The sequence below is a fragment of the Bos javanicus genome, chromosome 25 (assembly GCF_032452875.1).
Source record: "Bos javanicus breed banteng chromosome 25, ARS-OSU_banteng_1.0, whole genome shotgun sequence".
Classification (NCBI taxonomy): domain Eukaryota; kingdom Metazoa; phylum Chordata; class Mammalia; order Artiodactyla; family Bovidae; genus Bos; species Bos javanicus.
The window spans coordinates 25000512-25023677 of NC_083892.1; the positions used below are offsets into that span (position 1 = coordinate 25000512).

Genomic DNA, 23166 nt, shown 5'->3' on the forward strand with positions numbered 1-23166 from the left:
GGAAAGGCCGAGCCCACGTGTCTGGAGAACTCAGCAAGTGGGGTCCCTCCTGCTAGGCATCCCCGGCCGCTGGGGCCCCCGCCAGGACGTCTCCGCCTGAGGTCTGTGCCCTGTCACCGCTGGCCCCTCCACCAACGTGCACGCTGTGACCACAACTGCAACTGAAGCTCTGACTACGAAGGCCAGGCTGTGTGCACGGCCCAGCAAAGCTGACGTCAGAGCAGCTTGGGGCAGGGGTGAGGGGAGGTGCTGTTGTTCGGTCGCTCGGACGTGTCCCACTCTTTGCAACCCCACGGACTGGAGCCCACCAGGCTTCCCTGCCCTTCACCATCTCTCGGAGTTTGCTCAGACTCCTGTCCGCTGAGTTGGTGACGACATCCAACCATATATCCTTGCTGACGGGAGGCAGCCCTGTTGGAGACCTGCATCCTGGAAAACTGGATGAACGCTCATACTCATCAGTGGCTGTAACTCCCAGAGGCTGCAGGGTCGGGAGAGGCAGAGATTTTCAGTGGTTTACCGAATGATCCGGCTCAAGGATACTCAGCAGAAGGAGCTTTGTGTGTGTATGTATGTGTTAGTCACTAAGTCGTGTCCAACTCTCTTATGACCCTGTGGACTGTAGCCTGGCAGGCTCCTTTGTCCAGGGGATTCTCTAGGCAAGAACACTGGAGCGGGCAGCCATTCGCTTCCCTGAGGGTTCTTTCTGACCCAGGAATTGAACCTAACGTCTCCCACATTGCACCTCATTCACCATCTGAGCCACCAGGGAAGCCCCATCAAATAAAACACAACTGGACCCTGACAAGGAGCGGCCTTTTACCTACGACAGGGTGGTAGTTCTTCAGCTGGGTTACGCCCATTTTCTCATGGGTCTTTTTCACCCGTCCACCTTCTGGTTTCGAGGAGGCACTTGGCTGAGCGTCTCCTGATCCACTCGGGCCCTCTTCTCCTTGACTTTCCTCTTCGGCTTCCTCTTGAGGCACTGGAGGCTGGGGCGCTTTCATCCTAAAGGTCACAGGCAAGATGTGAAGACAGTACGTGAGAAAACCAAGGGCTGAGAAACGACAGGGTCTGTCCTCAAGAATTTGGCCCCGCGGAGTCAAATCAACCGCCCACAGGGGCCAGACAGGTGATCGTCAATGGACAAATTGTGTCAGGGCACTGGACATGTGGGGGTGACCTGGAGAGTAAACCCCCACCTCCGGGGCAGCTACTACCTTGCGGGCAAGGCGGCCTACTGTGCGGATCCTCTGACACTTTCATCCATGCCAGAAAACAGGAATGGGACGCGAAATTAACTGTGCAACTGATTCACAGCACCCATGGCTGAGGCACGGCTGGCCACACAAGCCAGCGTCTGCGAGTCACATGCAGCCCTGCGCCTGCTCGGGCCCCACCTCTACTTTAAACTCAACCGAGAACATTCTCCCACAAGCTTCTCTCAGTCCATTAGGTGGCTTATGAACAGAAAGAAAGAAGACCTCAGAGAGGCAACTGGTCACATCCAGCCCTGCGCCCACCCAGGCCACACCTCTAAGTTAAACTCAACTGAGAACACTCTCCCACAAGCTTTCTCTTGGTTCATTAGATGGCTTAAGAACAGAAAGACAGAAGACCTCAGAGAGGCAACTGGAATCCTTCTGAGCTGGGATGAAACTAGGCAAGTGTCGCGTGTCACAGGGCCTATGATTTGAAGCACTCTGTCCACACTCTATTAAAAAAGAATGAGGGACGTTAGGATTTTTTTTTTGTCTTAAAGAATCCAGGGACTTCCCTGGTGGTTCAGAGGTTAAGAATCTGCCTGCCGGTGCAGAGGACACAGGTCTGATTCTGGGTCTGGGAACTAAGATCCCACACGCCTCAGGGCAACAAAGCCCCAGAGCCGGTGCTCTCCAACAATAGAAGCCACCACAACGAGAAGTCCACACACGGCAACCAGAGAGGAGCCCCTGCCTGCTGCAACTGGGGAAAGCCTACGTGTCACAACGAAGACCCAGCGCAGCCAAAAATAAATAAACGATAATGAAAAAAGAATCCCGAAATGGATCCTTTTTGAGACCAAGGGATCATGAATCATAAACTCCAGACCAGTGAATTCACTGATCGCACACAGCATGAATAAAGGGCTTTTGTGGAAACGGCGTCAGGTTGGAACGCTGGCCGGGGCAGCCTTACTGTGAGCTCCTGCGGAAGCGGCCACTTGCCTGTTGGCTGTGCTTGAATTGGACATCCGGAAGCGAACCTGCTCGATGGCACTTCTCACGAGAGGGTCGTTCTGGTCCATGGACGGGTGCACCACCAGGTCAACCTGCAGAGAGGGATGCGGGGGGCTCCTGAAGGAGAAGGGAGGAGCCGGGGTAGACTCAGTCCCACACCCTGGCTCCCTGCTGGATCCCTGGTCATACCTGCTGCCATTAACTTTCCAAGCGGCACTGATGGAACCAAGTGAGATGCTGATCAGTTTACCCTTACCATTTCCGGCACCCAAATCCCTCAAGCACCCAGCCACAAAGCTCTGCCGCTGCTAACGTGCTGCTCTGACGGCTGAGGAATTCTGGCCTGGAAACAGAGCAGTCTGCCCTGCGGTTCCCCAGCTGGGCTGTCATGGCCCACTGGTCCCTGCTGCTAGCTGGGGGGCGGCTCCTGACTCCCCGCTCCTGCAAGCGGAGTATCTCCCACAGGTGCCCGGGAATCCCAAGGGCTTCCATCTGGAAGAGGAAGGCGGCTTCCATTAGTCTCCCCTCGCTGGGCACGATCGGGGGCTCCTGCCAGCTGTGCCTCTGCACACACGGGCAGAGGATTCAGGGCTGCCTGTGTTGGTCTCGTGTTTCCAAGATACTGAAGTTCAACAGGAAGGTGGTGATCATTTCTCGAGCCCTAACTAGGCTGATGGATGGACATGACTTGGTGGGGCTGAGCAGCAGAGTTGGGGTGTGACAGCCGTACAGGAGGTGGCAGGCATGGTGACCTGGACCCGGGAGGGTTGGCTTCCTCTGAGAGAAGATGGCAAGGGAAGGTCTGCTAAACAGGGAACTGTGGCCAGCAGGCTTCCTGCCCAAAATGGCCTGAGAGAGGGTGGGTCACAGGGAACCAGTGGCCACATCTGGGCGGCTGCTGCTGCTGCTAAGTCTCTTCAGTCGTGTTCGACTCTGTGTGACCCCATAGACGGCCGCCCAAAAAGCCACACTTGGCTCCATCTTTTCTGTTCCTCACTTGGAAAAGGGGACCCCTGCACTACCCTGCCAGCTCTTCTTTGTGGTTTTGTGAGGTTCAGGTGAGATTAAAAAAAGTTAAGCAACACTTCAAGAGCATCTGAAAGCCTGGGGCCAACACCCAGCACTCCTGGCTCCCCACTCTTCACAGCCAAATGGCCAGCCAACCTCCCAAAGGCCCCCGGTGGACAGAGGAGACGCAGGAGCGACAGCGAAAGGTGGGCGCCGGGCACAGCAACCCCAGCCATCGAGGCTCCAGCAGGGCGGAGGGCCGCCTGCCAGCAGCCCACGCGCTGGGTGCCAAAGTGCTACCGAGAAACTCAAGCTTATTCTAGAGGCAGATGTACAATAACACGGTGGCCCTTTCCAGCTGGCAAACAGGCTACTACGTTGGTACCCTGTGGCACGAGGCCCCCAGTACTGGGCACAGATCATCAGTGTTTACCTGGGACATGCACTCCCCATCCCCAGCTCCTTGCCCATTCCCTTGGGTACCACCTGGTGGACACGGCACCAAATAGGCGCATGGGACGTGGTGGATACCTATATATCTCTATAAACACAGACTCTCTTGACTCCTAGACAGGGTAGATATCCCTGCCTCCAGCGACTGCCCTGGGAAGGCTGCGCATTCCAAAGACCTGCTCCAGGAAGATCAACAGAAACCAGAGGTGGTGCTGCTGACCGGCTGGGCGACTGTCCCCTAGTGAGAGAGGTCACAGCCCAGGACTTCCGGCCATGCTCAGGGGGACGAGAGGCAGGCTGGCTGGGGATGGGCACGGGGCAAGGTCAAGAGGGCTCAGAGCAGGTACAAAAACTGATGAGAGCTGCCAACCTGGAATGGTAGAGATGGAGTTTCCGAAGCTACTTTTTGGGATTGCTGTTTCTCAAATTTCAAAGGTCTCAAAAAATAAGGTAAGTAAAAGAGACCCTAAATGACCTTGCCAGCTTAGTCAGAAAACAAAACATCAAAGCGGAGCTTTCTTAAGGCAAGAGATTTAAAACGTCGTCAGAAAAAAGGTCAGGGAATTGCAAATGCCCATCCCTGGAGCACCATTCTCTCTGGTCCCCATGCCTAGCCGGGTGTCTCGAATGACTCTGACCCTGAAAAATTTATGCCTTCGAATATGTGCAAAGCCGCTGAGCTACAGCTGCTTTGGGTAGGGCTCCAAGCTTTAAATTTTACGGAAATAGATCGATCGGGACAGAAGAGATCTATTGTCCTCACTGGACGCCCCGGCGGGGCATGCTCACTGACTCGCTGCCACCGTTTCCTCTGGGATGTGTTTTTTGCACATTTCTGTGGATAATGTGCTTGCTGCTTAGCCTGAATTTTCCACCTTCTCAGTGTTGCCTAATTTCTCCCAGTGCTACTCAGCTGAACTTGGATATGCCTCCCTTTCTCCTCCCCTTCGAGGCCGGCTGTGGGGCTGGGCCCCTGCCTTGGGCTTACACAGGCTGCGTCAGGCAAGTTATTCCTCTTTTCTGTCTCTAGCTTCCACAGGAAGTTGGGGTAAATCCCCTGCTGCCCCAGTGAGGAGGCCTGATGGGAAATTCCAAGTCATCGGCAACAAAGGAACAACCCGGGCACCAACGAGGATGTGAGAAGCTGGTAAGAAAATGCCCAGCTTGCGCGGTGGCCATGCGATACCTTCTTCTTGATGCCGTCCTGAATGACCGTCGTCCGGTACAGCCTCAGCAGACCTTCCTCGGACAGGTTCTGCACCAGGCGGATGATGGATTTCTTACAGCACTTGGTGGACACGCCTTCTTGCTTCTCCTGATCCATGATCATCTTTTGAATTCTGTGACACCACAAAAGCAGCCGTTTAATAGTCACAGTCTCAACATGGAAGGCCAGTCTCAACCCCAGCAACTGACGCCTGCCTGATGGGATCCAGCCTAAAGTGGGGGAGAATAACAGGCTGTTTTGCTGCTGCGAGGATGACTTCTTAAGATGGCAAAGATCATCTCTTTCTTAGATAAACGGGTTAGCTAAAGACAGGCCACCATTCACAGCAGCTTCATGTTCTGAAACTCTCACCGGGACCTGAAGAGATTATATGATTTGTGACAAAGACGGCAGAGTCTCCGTGTTAATTCAACAACCAGCCAAGGAATGGCCCAGTTTCTCACCATCGACACCCTCAGCTCTGGAGCTCTTTTGATTCTTCTCCTCCTACATCTCTCGAGCTCTTACAGAGCCACTATGGTGATGTTTCTAGATCACCAGTCACAGAACGGCAGGGTCAGACGGGGCCTCAGGAACAACCAGCTCCATGCCTCTGCGCCCAGGAGAGGAGACACAGCCAGCAGTATCCGCAGGTGGTCCCCCCTCCCCTAGTGAGGGGACTCCCGTCCTTGCCTCAAGGGTAAGGCTCCTTCCAATCAAGAGGCTTCGATCTTGACTGCCCAGAAGCCCAAGTATGCTACCCAGAACATGGTGGTGACAGTGGGTCAGAAGGACCAAACCAGAGAGCAGAGCCTCCACCGAACCCGGGACACGAAGCTCCACGTGTCCCTTCTGCTTTTGCTTTCATACGACATTTTCTGGACAAAAGGCTCCGTGGAGGCAGATGCTATTACCTGCCTACGCTTCCTCTCACCCTGTCCTGAGCACAAATGCCTAAGGAAGCAGCAGGGCAAACGCACTTCCCTGTGGCCTCAGTTTCCTGCTCCACTGTGCTTTCCCTGTCAAGTGTATGGGCAGATATTCTTCAGCGTCTACACTTTTCAAATCACACAAGCAGATTCTAATCCTTCCTACCACAAAGGGCTCCTGTGAGAATCAATACAGAAGAGAGATGCAAATGCCTCCAGGTCCTTTCTGCGGATGGTGATGACTCCCACGGGCGTTATTATTAATGTAAAACAGACAGACAGACAAACTATTGCTTACGTGAATAAGCTCTCGATTAAGCGGAGGTTGGTGACGGCCTCTATGATCAGATTCCTGCGCTTCAGCAGTCGGTAGGTCTCATGGGGCTTGTCTTGGCCTGGGCCATGCTTCCCTGTCTTCTGGGAACCGCCGCTGTCCTAGAACAGAGACCGAAAGAGAATTAAAAACAACGGACTCAGCAAGGCTTGGGGGCCAGACACCATGCCTGCCGGTATGCTTTCCCTCTTTACGGAATTCTACACCACGTTTCAAGAAAAGAAGTCAAGAGGATCACAGCTCCCACAGGATCCCACTACCTCACTACCTCAATGCTTTGAAACAGCACAGACATGCCAGAGGTTTATGAAGGTCAGCTGGCTTCAGAACAGAAACCAGACACGTCTACTCCAGCCCTTCCTGGAGAAGGGGACCGCCTTCACTCAGTTCTTACTTGCTTCTTCCACAGTGGAAGGAAGGAAATGGACAGACTGAACGCGGACTCCCTATGGTCGCACTGTGGGGCTTTCTTCATTCAAGCCTTATTATTCAGGTTCCCATTTTACGGAAGAGGAATCCAGGGCTTCCTAAGGTAAAACGACCGGATGGGGTCCAAGGGCGTGGATGCGCACCAGGATGGGCTTCTGAGTCCATGTGGAGGAAGCCACGGACAGCCTCTCCAGGGACATAAAGTAGACAGAGAGGCAGCCTCGGAGTGAGTCAGGATGAGCAGGAGAGAACAAGGTGGAGAGGAGGGCAGACGGGTGTCCTCCCCACCCTGCCACCACGCCCACACCTCTCTTCTTGCCTCCTTTCAGGAGCCCAGACCCTGACCTTATTCTATCTGCCCTCAGATCACTTACCCTAAAGCCCAAATCTGCGCCCTGCAGCGAAGGGAAATCCCAACCCCAACACATTCCTGGAAGATCCCTCCGAACAACTCAGGGCCTATTCTGCTGGACGCGCTTCTTACTTGGAGCAGCGCTTCCAGGGGAACAAGAACACGAAGAGAATACACGTGGGCAGGGGTCCCATCACCTCCCTTCTGCCACGGATGCTCTGGGAGGAGCTCACTGATTTCCTCAATCAGTGGGGCCTGGAGGGAGAGGGAGTCACAGATCCAGGAAGGGGCCCAAGAGCGGCAGAAAGACTGGCTCTCTCCTCCATTTCAGAGCAAACGCTCTGGAGGAAAACCACGTTAAAGAAACCTGCCTGCTCTCCAAGGGGCTGCCGGGCAGCAAAGTGAACACACGCTTTACCACGAGACCTCCAGACAGTGCGGATCCTGCCCCTCTTCTCAGCAAGTAGACAAAAAAGAAGGACGAGGACTCTGGGGACAGACTTCTAAGAGGAAAACACAGGGCTGAGCGAGGACCTGCAGGGCCTGGAGGGAGCGTGCTGCTAGGGGCACGAAGACCTGACGAGGAGGTGCAAAGAGCGGGGCGGGGTGAGGACGGCAGGGAAGACCCTCAGGAACCTGGTGGGCCCCACCTGCCGGCAGGCCCGGGCGCTTCAGGTGGAGACGAGACCAACCAAGACTTGAAAAAGAGTCACGGCATCTGATGACAGGATAGGGCTACAAGGTTCTAGAATGTTCCACAGAAACCCCTCACTCTCTTACACCCCACCTCACCCCTCCTTGCTGTAGGGACAGGGCCCATGCTCCGGCTTCCATGCCAGAGACAGAGAGAAGCAGGGCAGGGTGGGAGCTGCAAGCCCACAGGCTCTAATCTCCATTCTGTCATCAGCTGAGCAGGCAAGTCCCTCCATCCCTGGGGGTTTGCTCGCCTCCTCCAGGACCAGATCCGGCTTGTGTCGTCAGGGCTGCTGCGAAGCTGGAACCAAACAGCAGCACCACCACCGAGCCACGCCGGTCCCAAGTCTGTCCTGCGACGGACGACTGAGGCACCGCTGGCCTAACTTATCCGAGGCACATCCAGGAGACCGAGGACAGCACTGGGGAACTGAATCACTCAATGACAGGGCTGCTCCTGCGTCAACTGCCTTTTCATTCCTCTAATAACATAGAGGAGAATGTACTGGTGGATACAACACGATCTGACCAAAAAGAACTAAACAAGCTTTGTTTTTATCAGACCTATTTTACGGTCACTTTCTTTTTAGGGCAAATTATACTGGCTTTTCATCTAAAGCGGGGTTTTTCAACCCCAGCATTGCTGACGCTCTGGGCCGGATAACTCCGCTGCGGGCTGTCCCGCAGAGTCTAGGACATTTTGCAGCCTCCCTGGCCTCTGCCCACAGGACGCCGGCAGCGCCCTCCCCGCACTGGGACAGCTGACAACGTCTCTATGTGCACGTTCGGTCATTTCCGACGCTCTGCGTTCCCATGGACTGCAGCCCATCAGGCTTCTCAGTCCACGGGATTTCCCAGACAAGAATAATGGAGTGGATTGCCACTTCCTTCTCCAGGGGATCTTCCCGGCCCAGGCATTGAACCTGTGTCTCTTGCATCTCCTGCATTAAGACACTGCCAAATATTCCCTGGGAGGCAAAATAGGGCCAGAGTGAAAACCATTGATTTAAAGTAGCCATACGGGGACTTCCCCTGTGGTCCAGAGGTTAAGAATCTGCCTTGCCATGGAGGGGACTCAGGTTCAATCTCTGGTTGGGGAACCAAGATCCCACATGCTGTGGAGCAACTAAGCCAGAGCACTGTAACTCCTGAGGTCACTCTGAAGCCCACGCGCCACAACCAAAGATCCCGCAGGACGCAACTAAGACCCGGTGGAGCCAAGTAAATAAATATTAAAGGGGGAAAAAAAGTAGCCATACACATTTTCGCTCCAATATAAATTTAAATAAAAAGAGTGCTGCTGCTGCTGCTAAGTGCTTCAGTCGTGTCCGACTCTGTGCGACCCCAGAGACGGCAGCCCACCAGGCTCCCCCGTCCCCGGGATTCTCCAGGCAAGAACACTGGAGTGGGTTGCCATTTCCTTCTCCATGCATGACAGTGAAAAGGGAAAGTGAAGTCGCTCAGTCATGCCCGACTCGGTGCGACCCCATGGACTGCAGCCCACCAGGCTCCTCCGTGGTATGTTGTGACAAATGCCCAAGTTCTGCACAGAACAGATGCCTTCTGGTCAAGGCAGGCCGTGTGGCAGGTAAAGAAGCGCTGCGCTCCTCCCCACGGAGCCCTGCCCCCTGCCCACCCCCCGGCCCGAGCACGAGGCCCTTCTACTATTACGGGTTTTGTTGTTGTTGTGATTCGTAAGCACAGAAAAGAGAAGGCTGATGCCCACCTGCCACAGGCTCTTTCCTGGAGGAAGCAGCCTCCCAGTGGGACTCACCTTGGAGTTTTCAAGCCTGACCTCTTCGATCACGGCAATGTCGCCACCATGACTGTCCACGCAGTGGGGGCCCAAGGACATGCCGAGCTCTGAGGAGCCGCTGGTGTCCAGGTTGTCCCCACCGAAGGCGCCCCGAGAAGCTCGCTCTTCGGCGGCTCCCGGGGAGAAGGACGGCTGCTTCTTCAACGGGTGGAGGTTGATGACCTTCCAGCCCCCTGCGGCGGAGGACAGGCGTCGGTGGGATGACCATGACCGCAACAGAGGGAATGTGAGAGGGGCCGCTCCTGCTCAGCTGCCAGGCCAGAGCTGCCCAGGCCAAAGGAGCCCACGTGGTCAGTTTAAGACGAGGGTGGTCGGCCAGCAGGCTACCCCTCCCAGTGTAACTGCCCCATGCCTGATTTGCAATTCTGTCATCAGCACCAGCATCCACATGTCTAAAAAACAGCTCCCATAATTTAACTAAAATCTCGAGGAATTACATAGATCGTTGGAGGGAAATGGATAGAGGAAGTTTAGAGAATTCCATCCCTTTAATAGTTAAAATATAACAAAACATGGGTGAAGGGGAAGAGACTTGATGGCAGCCTGGAGACAGACCACACGAGGCTCTTCTGAGCGTAAGATTAAGTGATGCGTGTGACACCAACATCCCTTGCTGGCCCAGCACCCAGGCCACCCTCGGGCGTCCGCTGGACTGAACGGCCCCAGAGCCAGACTGAGAACGCGCACCCCTCCCGCCCCCGCCCCGAGCGCCCCTACCCTTGTTCGGGGTGGAGTGGTGAGGCTGGGTCCTGAGACCGCCGTTCGAGAAGGACCTCGCGTCCCGTGGAGCTCTCCTGCCTTTTCTCTTTCTGCCGCCGCCGCCGCCCTCCTCATCACTGTCCAACTCGGAGAGGAAAGCGTCCTCCCCCTCGGGCAGCAGGGACTCCTCCTGCACCGAGGCCAGGCTCACGGTGGTCAGCAGCTCATTGCGCGCCTTCTCCCTCTCGTACTGCCGGCTCAGGTCACTCTCCTCCGCAAACACGCAGGAGATGTACTTGGTGGTCCGCTGCCGCCCTTCGTCCTCCATGAAGCCCTGGGCGGGGGACACAACGTGTCTAAGACAGCAGAGGACACGGGGCCACCCAGGCCTTCAGGTGACCAGGGCTGGGAGGGTAGGGGGCCCTGCAGTGTCTGTTGGCTTATCATTCCTGCCTTTCCCCACGCCTCCTCCATCTCTTGTCTGCACCCCGGCTCAGCTCCTCAAGATGCTCCCTCCTGTCTACCAACCCTCAGCTCCTGCTCCACAGGAAGCAATCCTGACTGTCTGCTCTAGGAGACCCTGAGCCCCTTGCTGGGCAGTGCCCTCACCTGGCCTTCCACAAACTCTTGGGCCCGGGATGCCCTAGGCCCACGGGAAACAGTAAGCAGAAGTGAACAGATTCTAACTGTTGTCAAGATGCAGAGTCAGAGCCTGGGGGTCTCCAGCTCTGTTGAGCCACTGCTGTGGTGATTGGGAGTGAAGCTGACCTACTCCCTTTTGTCTTCTAGAATGGGGGGAAGGGGCTTTCTGCCCGTAATGGTAGAAAGGGTAACACCTTCCATGTACCAACCACACGCCAAGGACAGGGCTAAGCACTCGGCAATCATTAGCTCAACTGTTAACACTGACGTCCAGCAAATGGCCAAAAAGTTGGCAACAAGGGAGTGAGGCATAAAGGGCTGAGACAGCAGGTCTGGTCCCGAAAGGGGATCCCAGACCCAGTGAGCCAACTTGGTGCCCCCAGGACCCAGGCCAGGGACACAAACAAGAAGGAGGGTGGGGCGGGGACTGAGGTCTGGGGGTACCTGCTTTATTTCAAGGGGCACTTGGAGGCGCCAGCCTCAGCTGACTCCCCACGGGAATGGGGGCGGGGGAAGGTGCCTGCTCCCCAGACTGCAGCATCTCCCACTGACTTTTCAATGCTGATGACTCAGTCAGTTTTCAGAAGTTGAAAACCAACAAAATCCACGGCAGGGAGGGGGCACCGCGCAGGTGGGCTGCATTTGGCCCCCTCCCCCGGCAGCCACGTGCCCCCTTGATGGAGACCTGGGCTCCTGACCGTCGGAGACAGCCCTTTAGAACCACGCCGCGCACGCACCCAAGACAATGAGCCACGTGGGATGACTCACGCTGTTACCTTGACAACTTTGAATCTCTGAAGCAGACGGCACAGCATCCTGGCTTCCAGCTTTCCCACATTCATAGCCACTCGGATTTCAGCCTGGGAAATGCCTTTCGTGCCTCGGCGCTCAACTGTGAGAAACAATCCACTTGACCCCCAGCCTCCACCACGGAGCCCCTCTGCACAAGTCGGGTCAGCCCCCACCCACCTTTCCTAGGCACGGACATATCAACACAGGGAAGCCGACAAACAGAATAACACACCCTGCCTCCCCTCTCCCTGGGGCCCCAAGGCTCGGAACACTCTGACTCATGGCTCATTTCTAAGCGCTCCCTGTCTGCCTCCTCCATGTCAAAGGTGTAAATGTCAAGTGATCGAGGCCTGATCCACTGAGTTCCAGGGACGCCGTTTTTCTCTTGCAGCGGGAAGTGAGTGCTTTCATATGAATGAACTTTCTCAGCTAGATTAAACTCAGCCTTTTTAAAAAAAGCATGGAAGTAATTTTAATGCAGAACTTTTTCACTTTCCTGTCTTTCTCGGTAGACTCAGAGGCACCATGGACACAGATTACTGTATTACCCTGTAACAGCTGCCGGACAGCAGGGGCTAGGGAATAAAATAACCCTATTTGGGCCTGTAATAAATGATCAGTGGACAACTGTGCAATTATTTGTTCTGTCTGGTATGTCAGCCCCTGCTCTGCTACATGCTGGGCTATTACTGGATCTGCCTCTAAAGAGCTGTTTCAAATATACTCAGAGATTGGGAGGCGCCTGTGAGGGTGGGGGTAGGGGTGGGCAGGAGTCCCTCCAGTAAAACACAGCAACTATAGGGCAGATTTTGGGGGAAAATTCTGCACTGTTCAGAAAGAATTTCCCTTTCATTCCCTGATGGGTCACACACGAGGCTGCTAGGCAAAGCCAATCTGAATCAAGGCAGTTTTGCTATATTTATTGTCCATGGATAAAAATTTAAACAGCAGAATGCAAAGAAGTGATCAGCATGTGCTCCTATGTTGAACTAGCAACTTGCTACAACCAGGGATGAAAGGGTTAGGACAGTTTTATCCCTAAATTGTGTCTGAGCGGTGTTAAGCCCTCCCTATAGGCTGTGCTGATTCGCCTGGTGGCCTCCTATCTGCTGATGGAACCACACCTCCTGCGGCCCCTCACCTGCTACTCCAGACACGCTCCCCTACAGGGGACCTGCGGCCACAGCACCTACGGGACTGGGTCACAGCTGCCTTACACAGATGTTAGGAGAGTCAGGGGAAGGAGGGGAGGGGTGGAGACGTGGTTGTTCCCCACCTTCATCACTATAATCCCCAGCATGCAATGAGTGATCCCAGGCCAATTTTAGAAGCTGGAAGGTGACTCTCAAATCTTTGAATAGCAATAGTAATAGCTAATCGTTTCCGTGGTCCCTGTGTACACCAGATGTTTTAAGCCTATGCATCCAGCCGTCCTATGTGCCAGGGGGGATAATGGCCCCATTTTACAGGTGAAGGAACTAAGGCTCAGAGACCTTGCTAAAGTCTACAGCCGGCATACAAGGGGCGGAGCAAGGCTTCAGACTCAAATCTGACCCCAAAGTCGAGGGAAACGACTTTGCTCCCTGATGGAAGACATGCCCCACAGCGGGGCCCTCATTTGACGTGAGACCGAAACACGTCTCGACCCAAATCTCGGGACCCAAAGCAGGCGTGAGAACGGGACCTACTGAGCTCGTAGGTCTGCGTGAGCATGTCCCGCTCGAACACGATGTCCACCGGGGGCACGCCCTTGGAGATGACGTCCTCGTCGTCGTCGTCATCGTCCACCTTCCTCTTGAACTCCTTCAGCAGTCGGAGGCAGCGCACCATGATGTCGGTCCCTGGGGACACAGACATGCGGTTCCACAGTGACACACCAGCGCGGCTTCGGCAGAGCCAGAGCCCCCGAGGAAAGGCCACACGTGGCGCCAAGTTCCGAACATGGAAAACCACACAGCTGGGAACACGAGTCCTGAAAACTGACTCCACAAAGTTGCTTTTTAAAAAATATATATAACTAGAAAACAAGGAAATGCAAATGAAAGGAATAATGAGATGCCATGTTACGGCCTATTAAATAAACAGCAGCCTCTGCTTCAGACAAGCCCCAATGACTACAGGAAACGTGCCTGTTTTCTCCCATGGGTCCACCCCACCACCTACCACTCCACTCCGGAATAATGTCTGGAACAAAGTAGGCATGCGTGCACGGTATCGCTGCAAGGATGAAACACATCTTCTCCCTTTTAAGCCAATACCCACACCACCATGGCTTCCCTGGTGGCTGGGCAGTAAAGAATCTCCTTGCCAATGAAGGAGACACAGGTTTGATCCCTGGATCAGGAAGATCCCCTGGAAAAGGAAATGACAACCCACTCGGGTTTTCTTGCCTGGTAAACCCCGTGGACAGAGGAGCCTGGTGGCTACAGTCCAGGAGGTCACAAGGAGTCGGGCACGACTGAGACACTAAATGACAAGCCACTCCTCAGACACCTGCCAGTCCCTGAGGCTAGTCTAAGCCCTCCTGTGGGCTAGTCCTCATCATGGCCTTAGGAGATGGGCTACAATTCCCATTTCACACTTGAGAACACGAGGAGCTAAGGCACTGGCCCAAATCCCCGCCCTCAGGAGGTGAGGAAATGGGATTTATCGGGCACTTCAGCCTCGGAGCCCAGGCCCTAAGCCTCTGACCACATACGGCCCCTAATTCAAAGATACCCGTGTGACTGGGAGCCAGAGTCGCCCACATGAGAGGGGGCTTGATGCAGCGCCTAGGGCAGGCAGTTGGACATGTTCTCAGGCAAGAGCCCAGCTTTACTTCTTCCACACTTTTATAACTTCCTTAAGGGCTTAATTAGCCAAGAAAAGCTACACAGAACAGCCCTCAGAGTAAGTGGAAGTGGAAGAAGAGAAGCTGCAAGTACACTTGTGGACTCTGAGGCACCGAAAGACAACGCTCTCCGCCGTCAGCCTTCTGCTCCTCACGCCAAGGTGGTAACTGGGCTCACGGGCATCGGCCCCCAGAGCCTTCTCCCGCCAGCACAGCTGCCTCCTCTGCTGACAGCCAGGAATAAATGATGCTCAGAGGGAGGTGGGGGGATGAATGCACTCCTGGGTCGGGCACACGTGGTTTCAACCTCAGCTCTGCAACTCTGGGCAGGCGATCTGCTGTAGCTGTCTGCTCCCCACTTAGTAAAATGAGATGACCATGCTCTCTGCCTCACACACTGGTGTTAGCTTGACCTGAGATAATGTCTGTACGTTGGCACGATGTCGACTTGGCATGGAGCTGGCACGGAGCCATCACTTAACACTAATGCCCAGCTCTTGCCATGGGCCAGGCACTGTGTGCTGAGTGTTACATAAATTAACCCATTTCCCGAGGTTCTAGAGTTTTTCATGACCCAGAGAATCTTGATTTTGATTATTAAAATCCCTTCAGCTCCTGCTTGCCATTTTTTAGGGAGACTGTTCTAGAGCACAAGTCAGCTAACGGCAAAGCTGCAGGGACCAGAGTGAGACTGGTCAGCATGTCTATGCTGATGAACGTGGCCTCTCATTCCATGTGAGCCGCCAGGGAGATTTCCTGCAACCACCCTGGAGGCACGAGCCTGTTGATGATAACCCCTGACCCCTGGGTGCAGGGCATTCTTTCCAGGAACAAAAGGCAAGAGAATCGGCCAGCTCACTGCATACACTTTCAAATACACAGAGTTCTAGGCATTTCAGACACACAAAAACTTTTGTGGTGTGTATGAAAGTCAGCACTTGCACACACGCCGGTCAATGACTCAGGATGGGCACCAACTTAGAAGGAAAAGAGCCTTAATTTACACATTCTGAAGACCCAGAAAGAAAGAAGGGAAGGACAGAATCCTTACTGAGCACCCCGGATGAGCTGGGCACTGCGCTAGGTCCTTTCGGAGACTATTTTACTTAATTGTCTCCTGGCTTCTGCAAGTTATTGTCACCGTCTGAAGGAAAAAAGGAAACTGAAGCTCAGAGGGCTTGAGGGATCTAAGGGGCCCTGGACCCAGCAAGTGGCCTTCCTTACACGCCTGGCCACCTGGAGGGGTGCAAATTTCACATTTCTATCAGAAAGCACTGTTCCTTGGAAAGGAAAACCCAGAGTGGCTATGGCGTGGAACCAGTAGCTGTGTGTCTCACGTTCTCATCCGGCCCCTTAGCAGAGCGGTATCCTTGACTGTGATCAACTCGGTAAGGACCAAAAGCCAACAGAGGAGCCCAGGACAGACTTCCTCTTACAGGGTCACAGACAAAGCGACGTCCTCCTGGAAAGTCGGGCAGATGTTATATAAATTCAGAGTGCTACCCCCATCGCCCCACCAACCTCCCTCCCTGAATGGAGCTGGGCTGGTCAGCGATGGGGAGTCATTCAGATAGCCTGGGAAACTGAAATCACAGCAAGCCCATGGGACATCCTGAGGAGAGGGGCATGCCCTGGGTACCGGCAGAGGGAAAGTATTAGTTGCTCACTTGTGTCTGACTCTCTCTGACCTCATGGGCTGTGTAGCCCACCAGGCTCCTCTGTCCATGGAATTCTCCAGGCAAGAATACTGGAGTGGGTTGCCATTCCCTTCTCCAGGGGATCCTCCCAACCCAGGGATCGAACTCAGGTCTCCTGCATTACAGGCAGATTCTTTACCATCTGAGCCACCAGGGAAGCCCAGCAGAGAAGCCTGACCAGAGATGGAAGGACAGAATTGGGGGCAGCACCCAGTAGGACAGAGGAGGGGCTGCAGCCCACAACCCAGGGTGAGAAGCATGTGCTCTGGAGTCAGTGTGTCGGGTCAGAACCTGCCTCTGGCACTTACAGGCTGGATCAGCACAAAGCCCTGGGCCTCAGGCTGCTCAGCTTTGAAATGGGGACAAGACAGTATCTTCCTCACAGAGTGCTCAGTGAGTAGTGCTTGCAACTGTCTCATCAATACTCATCACAACCTCTGAAAAGCACAGCTCAGGGGCCAAGTGTCAGACCATGTCACTTGGGCGGAAACTGTCAGGAGGCTGCCTGGGGCCTTTCAATTTGATTTCACAGCATTTATTCTGTAATGGGCCCACGACATATAAAGAGGGATGAGACAGGGTTCCTGCCCCTGCAAAGGGCATGTCTGAGAGACAAAGAGGCCAAGGAGCCCAGCACAGGGTGTTGCGGCTTCTCACAGGCCTGGGTGTGTACTCTGGCTCTACTGCGGACCAGCAGTGAACCTCTCTGGGCCTCAGGCTCCTCGTCTACAAGACGGAATAATTCTACAGCGTGTCTACACTACCCTGGGGTGAGGACTAAGGGGGAGAATGCGCGTAAGTGCTCAGGGCATGCTATCTGGCTGGATGACTACAGAGGAACTGGCTACGAAGTGCTCAGGGCTCTGCTTTCATAACACACAGAGCCGGCAGAGGAGATAAGGCGCAGGACGGGCTACACAGGGGGAGAGAGAGAGGAGGGGCCACGTGGGTGGGATAGTAAAGGATACAGAAGAATGATCTTTGCAGAACAGGGCAGGCTTTCCAGGCAGGAGGAAGGGCACCAGCAAAGGCGTGGAGGTGGGAGAGGACTGTTCGGGAAGGGGCTGAGGTGGGGGGAGGCGGGAATGAGGGTGAGAATGATGAGATTCCAAAGGTTGCTAAGCCAAGGAGAGATTTATGTTTCACTCTTCCGGAAGATCCCCTGGAGGAGGGCATGGCTACCCTCTCCAGTATTCTTGCCTGGAGAATTCCAGGGACAGAGGAGCCTAGTGGGCTACAGTCCATGGGATCACAAAGAGGCAGATGAGACTGAGCACCTAACACCTTCACTTTTTCACACCGCAGGCATCCTGGTTACCCCGGATGTGGAGGGCGGCCTGGAGGGAAGAAGGCCTGAGGGATGAGTCTCCCGCCATAGAGGAGACTCACAGAAGCTCATAGAGGCTTCACCTGCGGCTCAGCCCCTCTCTCGCCCCCTTCCACTTCCTCTCAGGGAGGGGGAGGCGGGCAGAGGGACCTGATGGCTAAGGGCTCAAGAGGCCGCACGGCTGTGGTCCCCGCCCACTCCACCCCACTCCCCGCCCCAGCACAACCCAGCTCTATGACCCCAGGCAGGCAATCTGTGCTTCAGTTTCTTATCACTGAAATGAGGAGAATGAGCAGCACTGAGAAGATGGGGCGATAAAAGGATCAGAGTCAAAGAACTGACACTTGGCTCCGAGCCAGGCACATTCTCTCCATGGGTCTTCCACCCCCACCCCACAACTGACCACGAAACAGCTAACAAAGTGCAGGCTCTCCCCCAGCCCTTTCCCCCACCTTTGTCACATTCTGAGACAAGTCATCAGAGTCGAAGGTCTCTCTGGGTCGCTGTGGGGTCCTGACAACAGCACACGGGGCGCTCACACCGGCTTGGGAATCTGCACAAACGGCCTCAGGCCGGAGGTTCAGGCATCACTCTGCCTGGTGCGAGGACCGCCTCCTCAGCCTCTGGATGGATGGCTTAGGTCCCCAAAGCTCTTTGAACATGACTGACAGACGGAAAGGCCTGGGTAAAAACCAAGGTGTTGAGCAGGAAGGCCACAGTGGGCCTTTTCTTAGGGCTCCGAACCGGGCACAGTTCAAGAATGAAACCTCACCGCGCGGCGAAGCCACTCAGTCACTTCTCGGCCCCCTTGGGCCCCTCCGTGGCGAGGCTGCTCACCTGCAGGCCAGCCCCCGTGCTCACAAGCCCCAGCACTGGCCTCGGGGCTCTCCCAAGCACGGGGAGCCTTCCCATCTCATCCCCCAAACCTCAAAGTCATCAGTGGGCTACACCGTGGAAAGTTCTGCAAGGACCACATCGACCTCCGTGCCAAGTCTACTGCTGTCTGTCCCCGTCTGATTCTCCGGGATCCTGCCCCAGCCCCTCACCTGCCGCCAGCCTGCTCCTTCCACTGCATGGCCCAGGCAGGTCCATCTTTCTGCTCACGGGGGTCAGTGGAGAGGCCAGCAGGTTTGAGCCCCTGTTCCCTCCTGGGGGGACAGAGGAGATGGAGAAAAAGACTGGTTCCCCCTACGGGCGCCCCCTCGGGAGAACTGCCTCCACCCCTGAGTGAAGTCACCCAAGGCCCAGAATTTAAGTCACAGGATTCTACGCCTTTCTCTACTCTTTTAAGTCCTGTCTAATAGGTTTTTTTTTTTTTTTTTTTGCCACATTAGAAGGTCTGTTTCTTTTGTCTTAATTATTAATGATGTAAATACTCTTCATAGTTTAGCTAGTGCCCTTTAATCAATCGTGTCACTTTTAACTTAAAGAAATCACTATTTTTAACTCAACTGTTTTTCCCTCTAGTACGATTCACTGTCTAGGCTTTAAATTTTCCTGACAATTTTCTATTCTTTTCATGTTTATGCTTGCCTTCTATCCCCTCTGTTTCTGATCTCCATTCTTTTTAATTCCAGTTTTCTGGTTCCAAAGCTCTTTAAAACCTTTACATTTATTTTACTGCATTTTAATCCTTCTTGGTACGGCTCATTTCTCTTTTTTCTTAGCTGGTATACTTTAATCCTACTGTAACTTTTAAAATGTCCTCTTTTGCCATTTTAATGACCAGAATTTAGTTTGCTATTCATTGTCAAGTGTTTGTTGGATGCGGCTTTTATTTTTTATTGTTATTTTAACAGCTTTCTTGAGACGTAATTCATATGCCACACAATACACCCATTCAAACTATGCAAGTCAATGTTTTTTTTTTTTTTTGTAGAGGGGCTTTTAAAAATTTATTTACTTTTAATTGGAGGATGATTGCTTTACAATGTCCTGCTGGTTTCCGATGTACATCAACACGAATCATTCCCTGGTATACATGTCCCTGCCCTCCTGGGCCTTCCTCCCACCCCCACCCCATCCCACCCCTCTGGGCTGTCACAGAGCGCCAGGTTGAGCTCCCCGAGTTACACAGCAGCTTCCCACTAGCTGTCTATTTTACATATGCACGCGTGCATGCTAAGTTGCTTCAGCCGTGTCTGACTCTGTGCGACCCTGTGGACAGCAGCCCACCAGGCTCCTCTGTCCACAGGATTGTCTAGGCAAGAATACTGGAGTGGGTTGCCATTTCCTTCTCCAATTCTACATATGGTAATATATATATTTCAATGCTACTCTCTCAGTTTGTCCCACCTTCTCCTGCCCCTGCTGTGTCCAAAGGTCTGTTTTTTGTGTTTCTATTCATGTCCAGCAAACAGGTTCAAGTCAATTTTTTTAGTGTATTTCACAGGTATATGCACCTGTCACGAGTCAACTCTAGAACATTTTCATCCCATGCTTTAGCTACCACCCCTCTGCGCCCCCACTGCAGCCTTTAGCACTCATTACCTACTTCTAGATTCCCTATTCTGGATTCTCCCCTAAAAGGAATCACACAGTAATGGTCTTTGGTGATTGGCTTCTTCCTCTACTGAGTGGTCTTGGCACTCTGGCTGAAAGTCAGTTGACCACAGAAGTGTGTTTATTTTTCTGGCTGCGCTGCATGACATGCGGGATCTTAGATTCCCTATCAGGGATCAAACCTGTGCTCCCTGCAGTGGAAGCATGGAGTATTAACCACTGGACGGCCATGGACTTCTGCATGTGGGTTTATTTCTCACTCTCAGTTCTATCCCATCAATCTCTAGGTCTATCTTTGTGTCAATAAGTACCACGCTGTCTGGATTACTGCTGCTCTGTGGTAAGTTTTGAAATCAGAATGTGTGATACCTTCTACTTGATTCTTCTTTTCCAGGATTGTTTTAGCTTTCTGGGTACCCTTTAATTCCAGATGAATTTTAGAATTAGCTTACCAGTTTCTAGGTGACACTTCCCAGGTGGGGAGGGTGGTAAAGAACCCGCCTGCCTATGCAGGAGATGCAGGTTTGACCCCTGGGTCCCAAAGAACCCCTGCAGGAAGGCATGGCAACCCACTCCAGTATTCTTGCCTGGAGAATCCCATGGACAGAGGAGCCTGGCGGGCTATAGTCGATAGGGATGCAAAGAGTTGCACACGACTGAGCAACTGAGCATGCACACACACATCTGTTTCTACAAAGACATCAGCTGGTATTCTGATAGGAATTGTGTGGAATCTGAAGATCAGTTTGGGAAATAGGGGCATCTTAACAAGGTTAAGTCTTCTGACATAGGAATAGGGGATATTTTCCCATTTACTTACGTCTTTTACAACCATCTTTTATAGTTGTCAAGTATGTGTTTTGCATTTGTTTTAATTATTCCTGTCTTATTCTTTTTGATGCTACTGCAAACAGAACTGCTTTCTGATATTTCACTTTCGGACTGTTCATTACAAGGGCGTAGAAATACAGCTGATTTTTGTATATCGATCCTGTTCTGCAATCATGTTGAACTTGTTTTTCTGTTTTTGAAGAGTTGTTGGGTGACAGCTTAGGGAAGAGCCCACATCATAAACAGGAAGCTAAAGATGCTAAAACACTTCTTCATAGTTGGACTCACCTTGCCACAGAACCTGGAAACCCGCTAAATGCCTGCCTCAGTCATCCAGCCCCAGGGAACCCAACTTCTGTTAACTGCTTCCGACTGTGACCCTTTTCCGAGGATTACAAAGTTAACTTCTATTTCTCCTCCCTTCTGTTCTCGGCACAATTTAATAAACACAGAATGACTGCTAAACACTTGGAGAGAATAATCCAAATTTGCAAAGCAGATCAGTTCAGGGTGAATGTTTCCATTACCGAGGTTTTCTTGCTTTTGCAAAACAGGTCACAGCGGCTTTCTGTAATGCATTTGAAATATGCCGAAATCCGAACTCTTTGTTTATGGGCTTTTAGAAACAACTCGTATATATCCAGGCACACCTGTAAATTTACATGAAGCAATACATCATCTTTATTTATTATTTAAGTCTTGCTTATTCCATAACAGCTGGGAGGAAAGATTTTATGTTAATTTTGCAAACTGGGAGGACATACTTCAAGCCAGGAAAAGATGAAAACTGTGCAGTTATCCCTTATCTCTTGCATTAGGAAAGTCACTGAAGGGACACCTAAATTAAATTCCCTAAACATTTACTTAGTACCTGCTCTGCTTCCCTGGTGGCTCAGATGGTAAAGAATCTGCCTGCAATGCAGGAGACTTGAGTTCGATCCCTAAGTTGGGAAGATCCCCTGGAGAGGAAAACGACCACCCACTCCAGTATTCTTGTCTGGAGAATTTTATGGACAGAGGAGTCTGGCAGGTTAGGGTCCACGGAGTTGCAAAGAGTCAGCCAGAACTACAGGACTAACATTTTCACTTTCTACCCTGTTCCCAGCAGACAATGCATAGGCATTGGCTTCTCTGGTGGCCCAGACAGTAAAGAATCTGCCTGCAATGTGGAAGACCTGGGTTTGATCCCTGGGTTAAGAAGATCCCCTGGAGGAGGGCATGGCAACCCACTCCAGTATTCTTGCCTGGAGAATCCCCACAGACGGAGGAGCCTGGCGGGCAAGAGTCAAGACACGACTGAGCGACCAAGCACAGCACAGGCATTAAGGACAGAAATTACGTGAGGGGTGGAGCCACCACCTCAAGGAGCTCATGACTTAGTTGGGAAAAAAGTCACACAGATAAATAACAGGAGAAGGGAGGGGAAGTCTATCCAGGAACTCGCACAGCTGAGAGGTGGTAACAAGATACCAAGCAGGGCCCTGCGGGGCTCCTGGACACAAAGCCTTTCTGTGTCCCCCATTTCTCTGATTACAGGAAACATCCTTCATTCAGCCTCCAAGACATTCCTTGAGTTCCAACGGGCTTATCCAAGCAGGGGATGAAACAAAGAGTTAAGAGCAGCCTTGGGGCGAGGTTCTGTTTCCTCATCTACAGATACACACAACAATGTCTTCAAACCCCCTGCAGGTGGGAGTGCTAACAGGATGGCAGGCTGCCCACAAGCACGGAGACCCAGACCTGCTGGACCTGAAGGGTGCTGATGAAGACCCCTACCTGTGTGCTCAGTCATGTCCAACTCTGCAACCTCATGCACTGTCACCCGCCAGGCTCCTCTGCCCATGGAAGTTTCCAGGTGAGAATACTGGAGTGGTGTGCCATTTCCTTCTCCAGGGGATCCTCCTGACCCAGTGACTGAACCTGCAGCTCTTGTGTCCCCTGCGTTGGCAGGCGGATTCTTTACCATTGTGCCACTTACCTCAGCATCAGTCCCTCAGAAGAATGCAAGTTCTTCACTGCCTTGATCCATATCACCAACCCCCGACCAGAAGCCTCGCCCACAAGAGCTCTCCCTGTTCCCCAGGGAAGGGGGTACGGTTCTTGAGAAGCCAGCCTACTGTGTTCTTCTTTGCCTGACAAAGAAATAAAGCCACTTTCCTTCTCCACAACTCTGTTTCCCCATATTTCTGTTCAGCATCAGTGTACAGAGAGCCAAGGTATTGACATCACACATGGGCATGAGATGAGCCTCCTGAATGGCCAGAATGGGCTCACTGAGTGTGTGCATGACAATCTGAAAATGCTGTCATCTCCTCAGCTTAGGTATTTGCCCTCTTAACCTTACCACTGCCATCCTTAGTACCCAGCCGGCGCTGTGAGTCGTGCTCACCCTTCCTCCTGGTGTTG

General features: G+C 53.0%; 1 protein-coding gene across 2 annotated transcripts in view; it reads right to left on the bottom strand.

The window, feature by feature from the left end:
• The window catches only part of GTF3C1 (general transcription factor IIIC subunit 1), a 79707-nt gene that overhangs the window by 32984 nt on the left and 23557 nt on the right, over positions 1–23166 (bottom strand). For both annotated transcript variants that reach the window (XM_061401485.1, XM_061401486.1), the window contains exons 7-14: positions 13262–13414; positions 11558–11673; positions 10158–10473; positions 9399–9613; positions 6115–6251; positions 4867–5020; positions 2208–2311; positions 824–1008 (exon numbers count right to left, since the gene is read on the bottom strand). In XM_061401485.1, the coding sequence (XP_061257469.1) occupies positions 824–1008; positions 2208–2311; positions 4867–5020; positions 6115–6251; positions 9399–9613; positions 10158–10473; positions 11558–11673; positions 13262–13414 (1380 nt within the window). The remainder of the gene's footprint in view (positions 1–823; positions 1009–2207; positions 2312–4866; positions 5021–6114; positions 6252–9398; positions 9614–10157; positions 10474–11557; positions 11674–13261; positions 13415–23166) is intronic.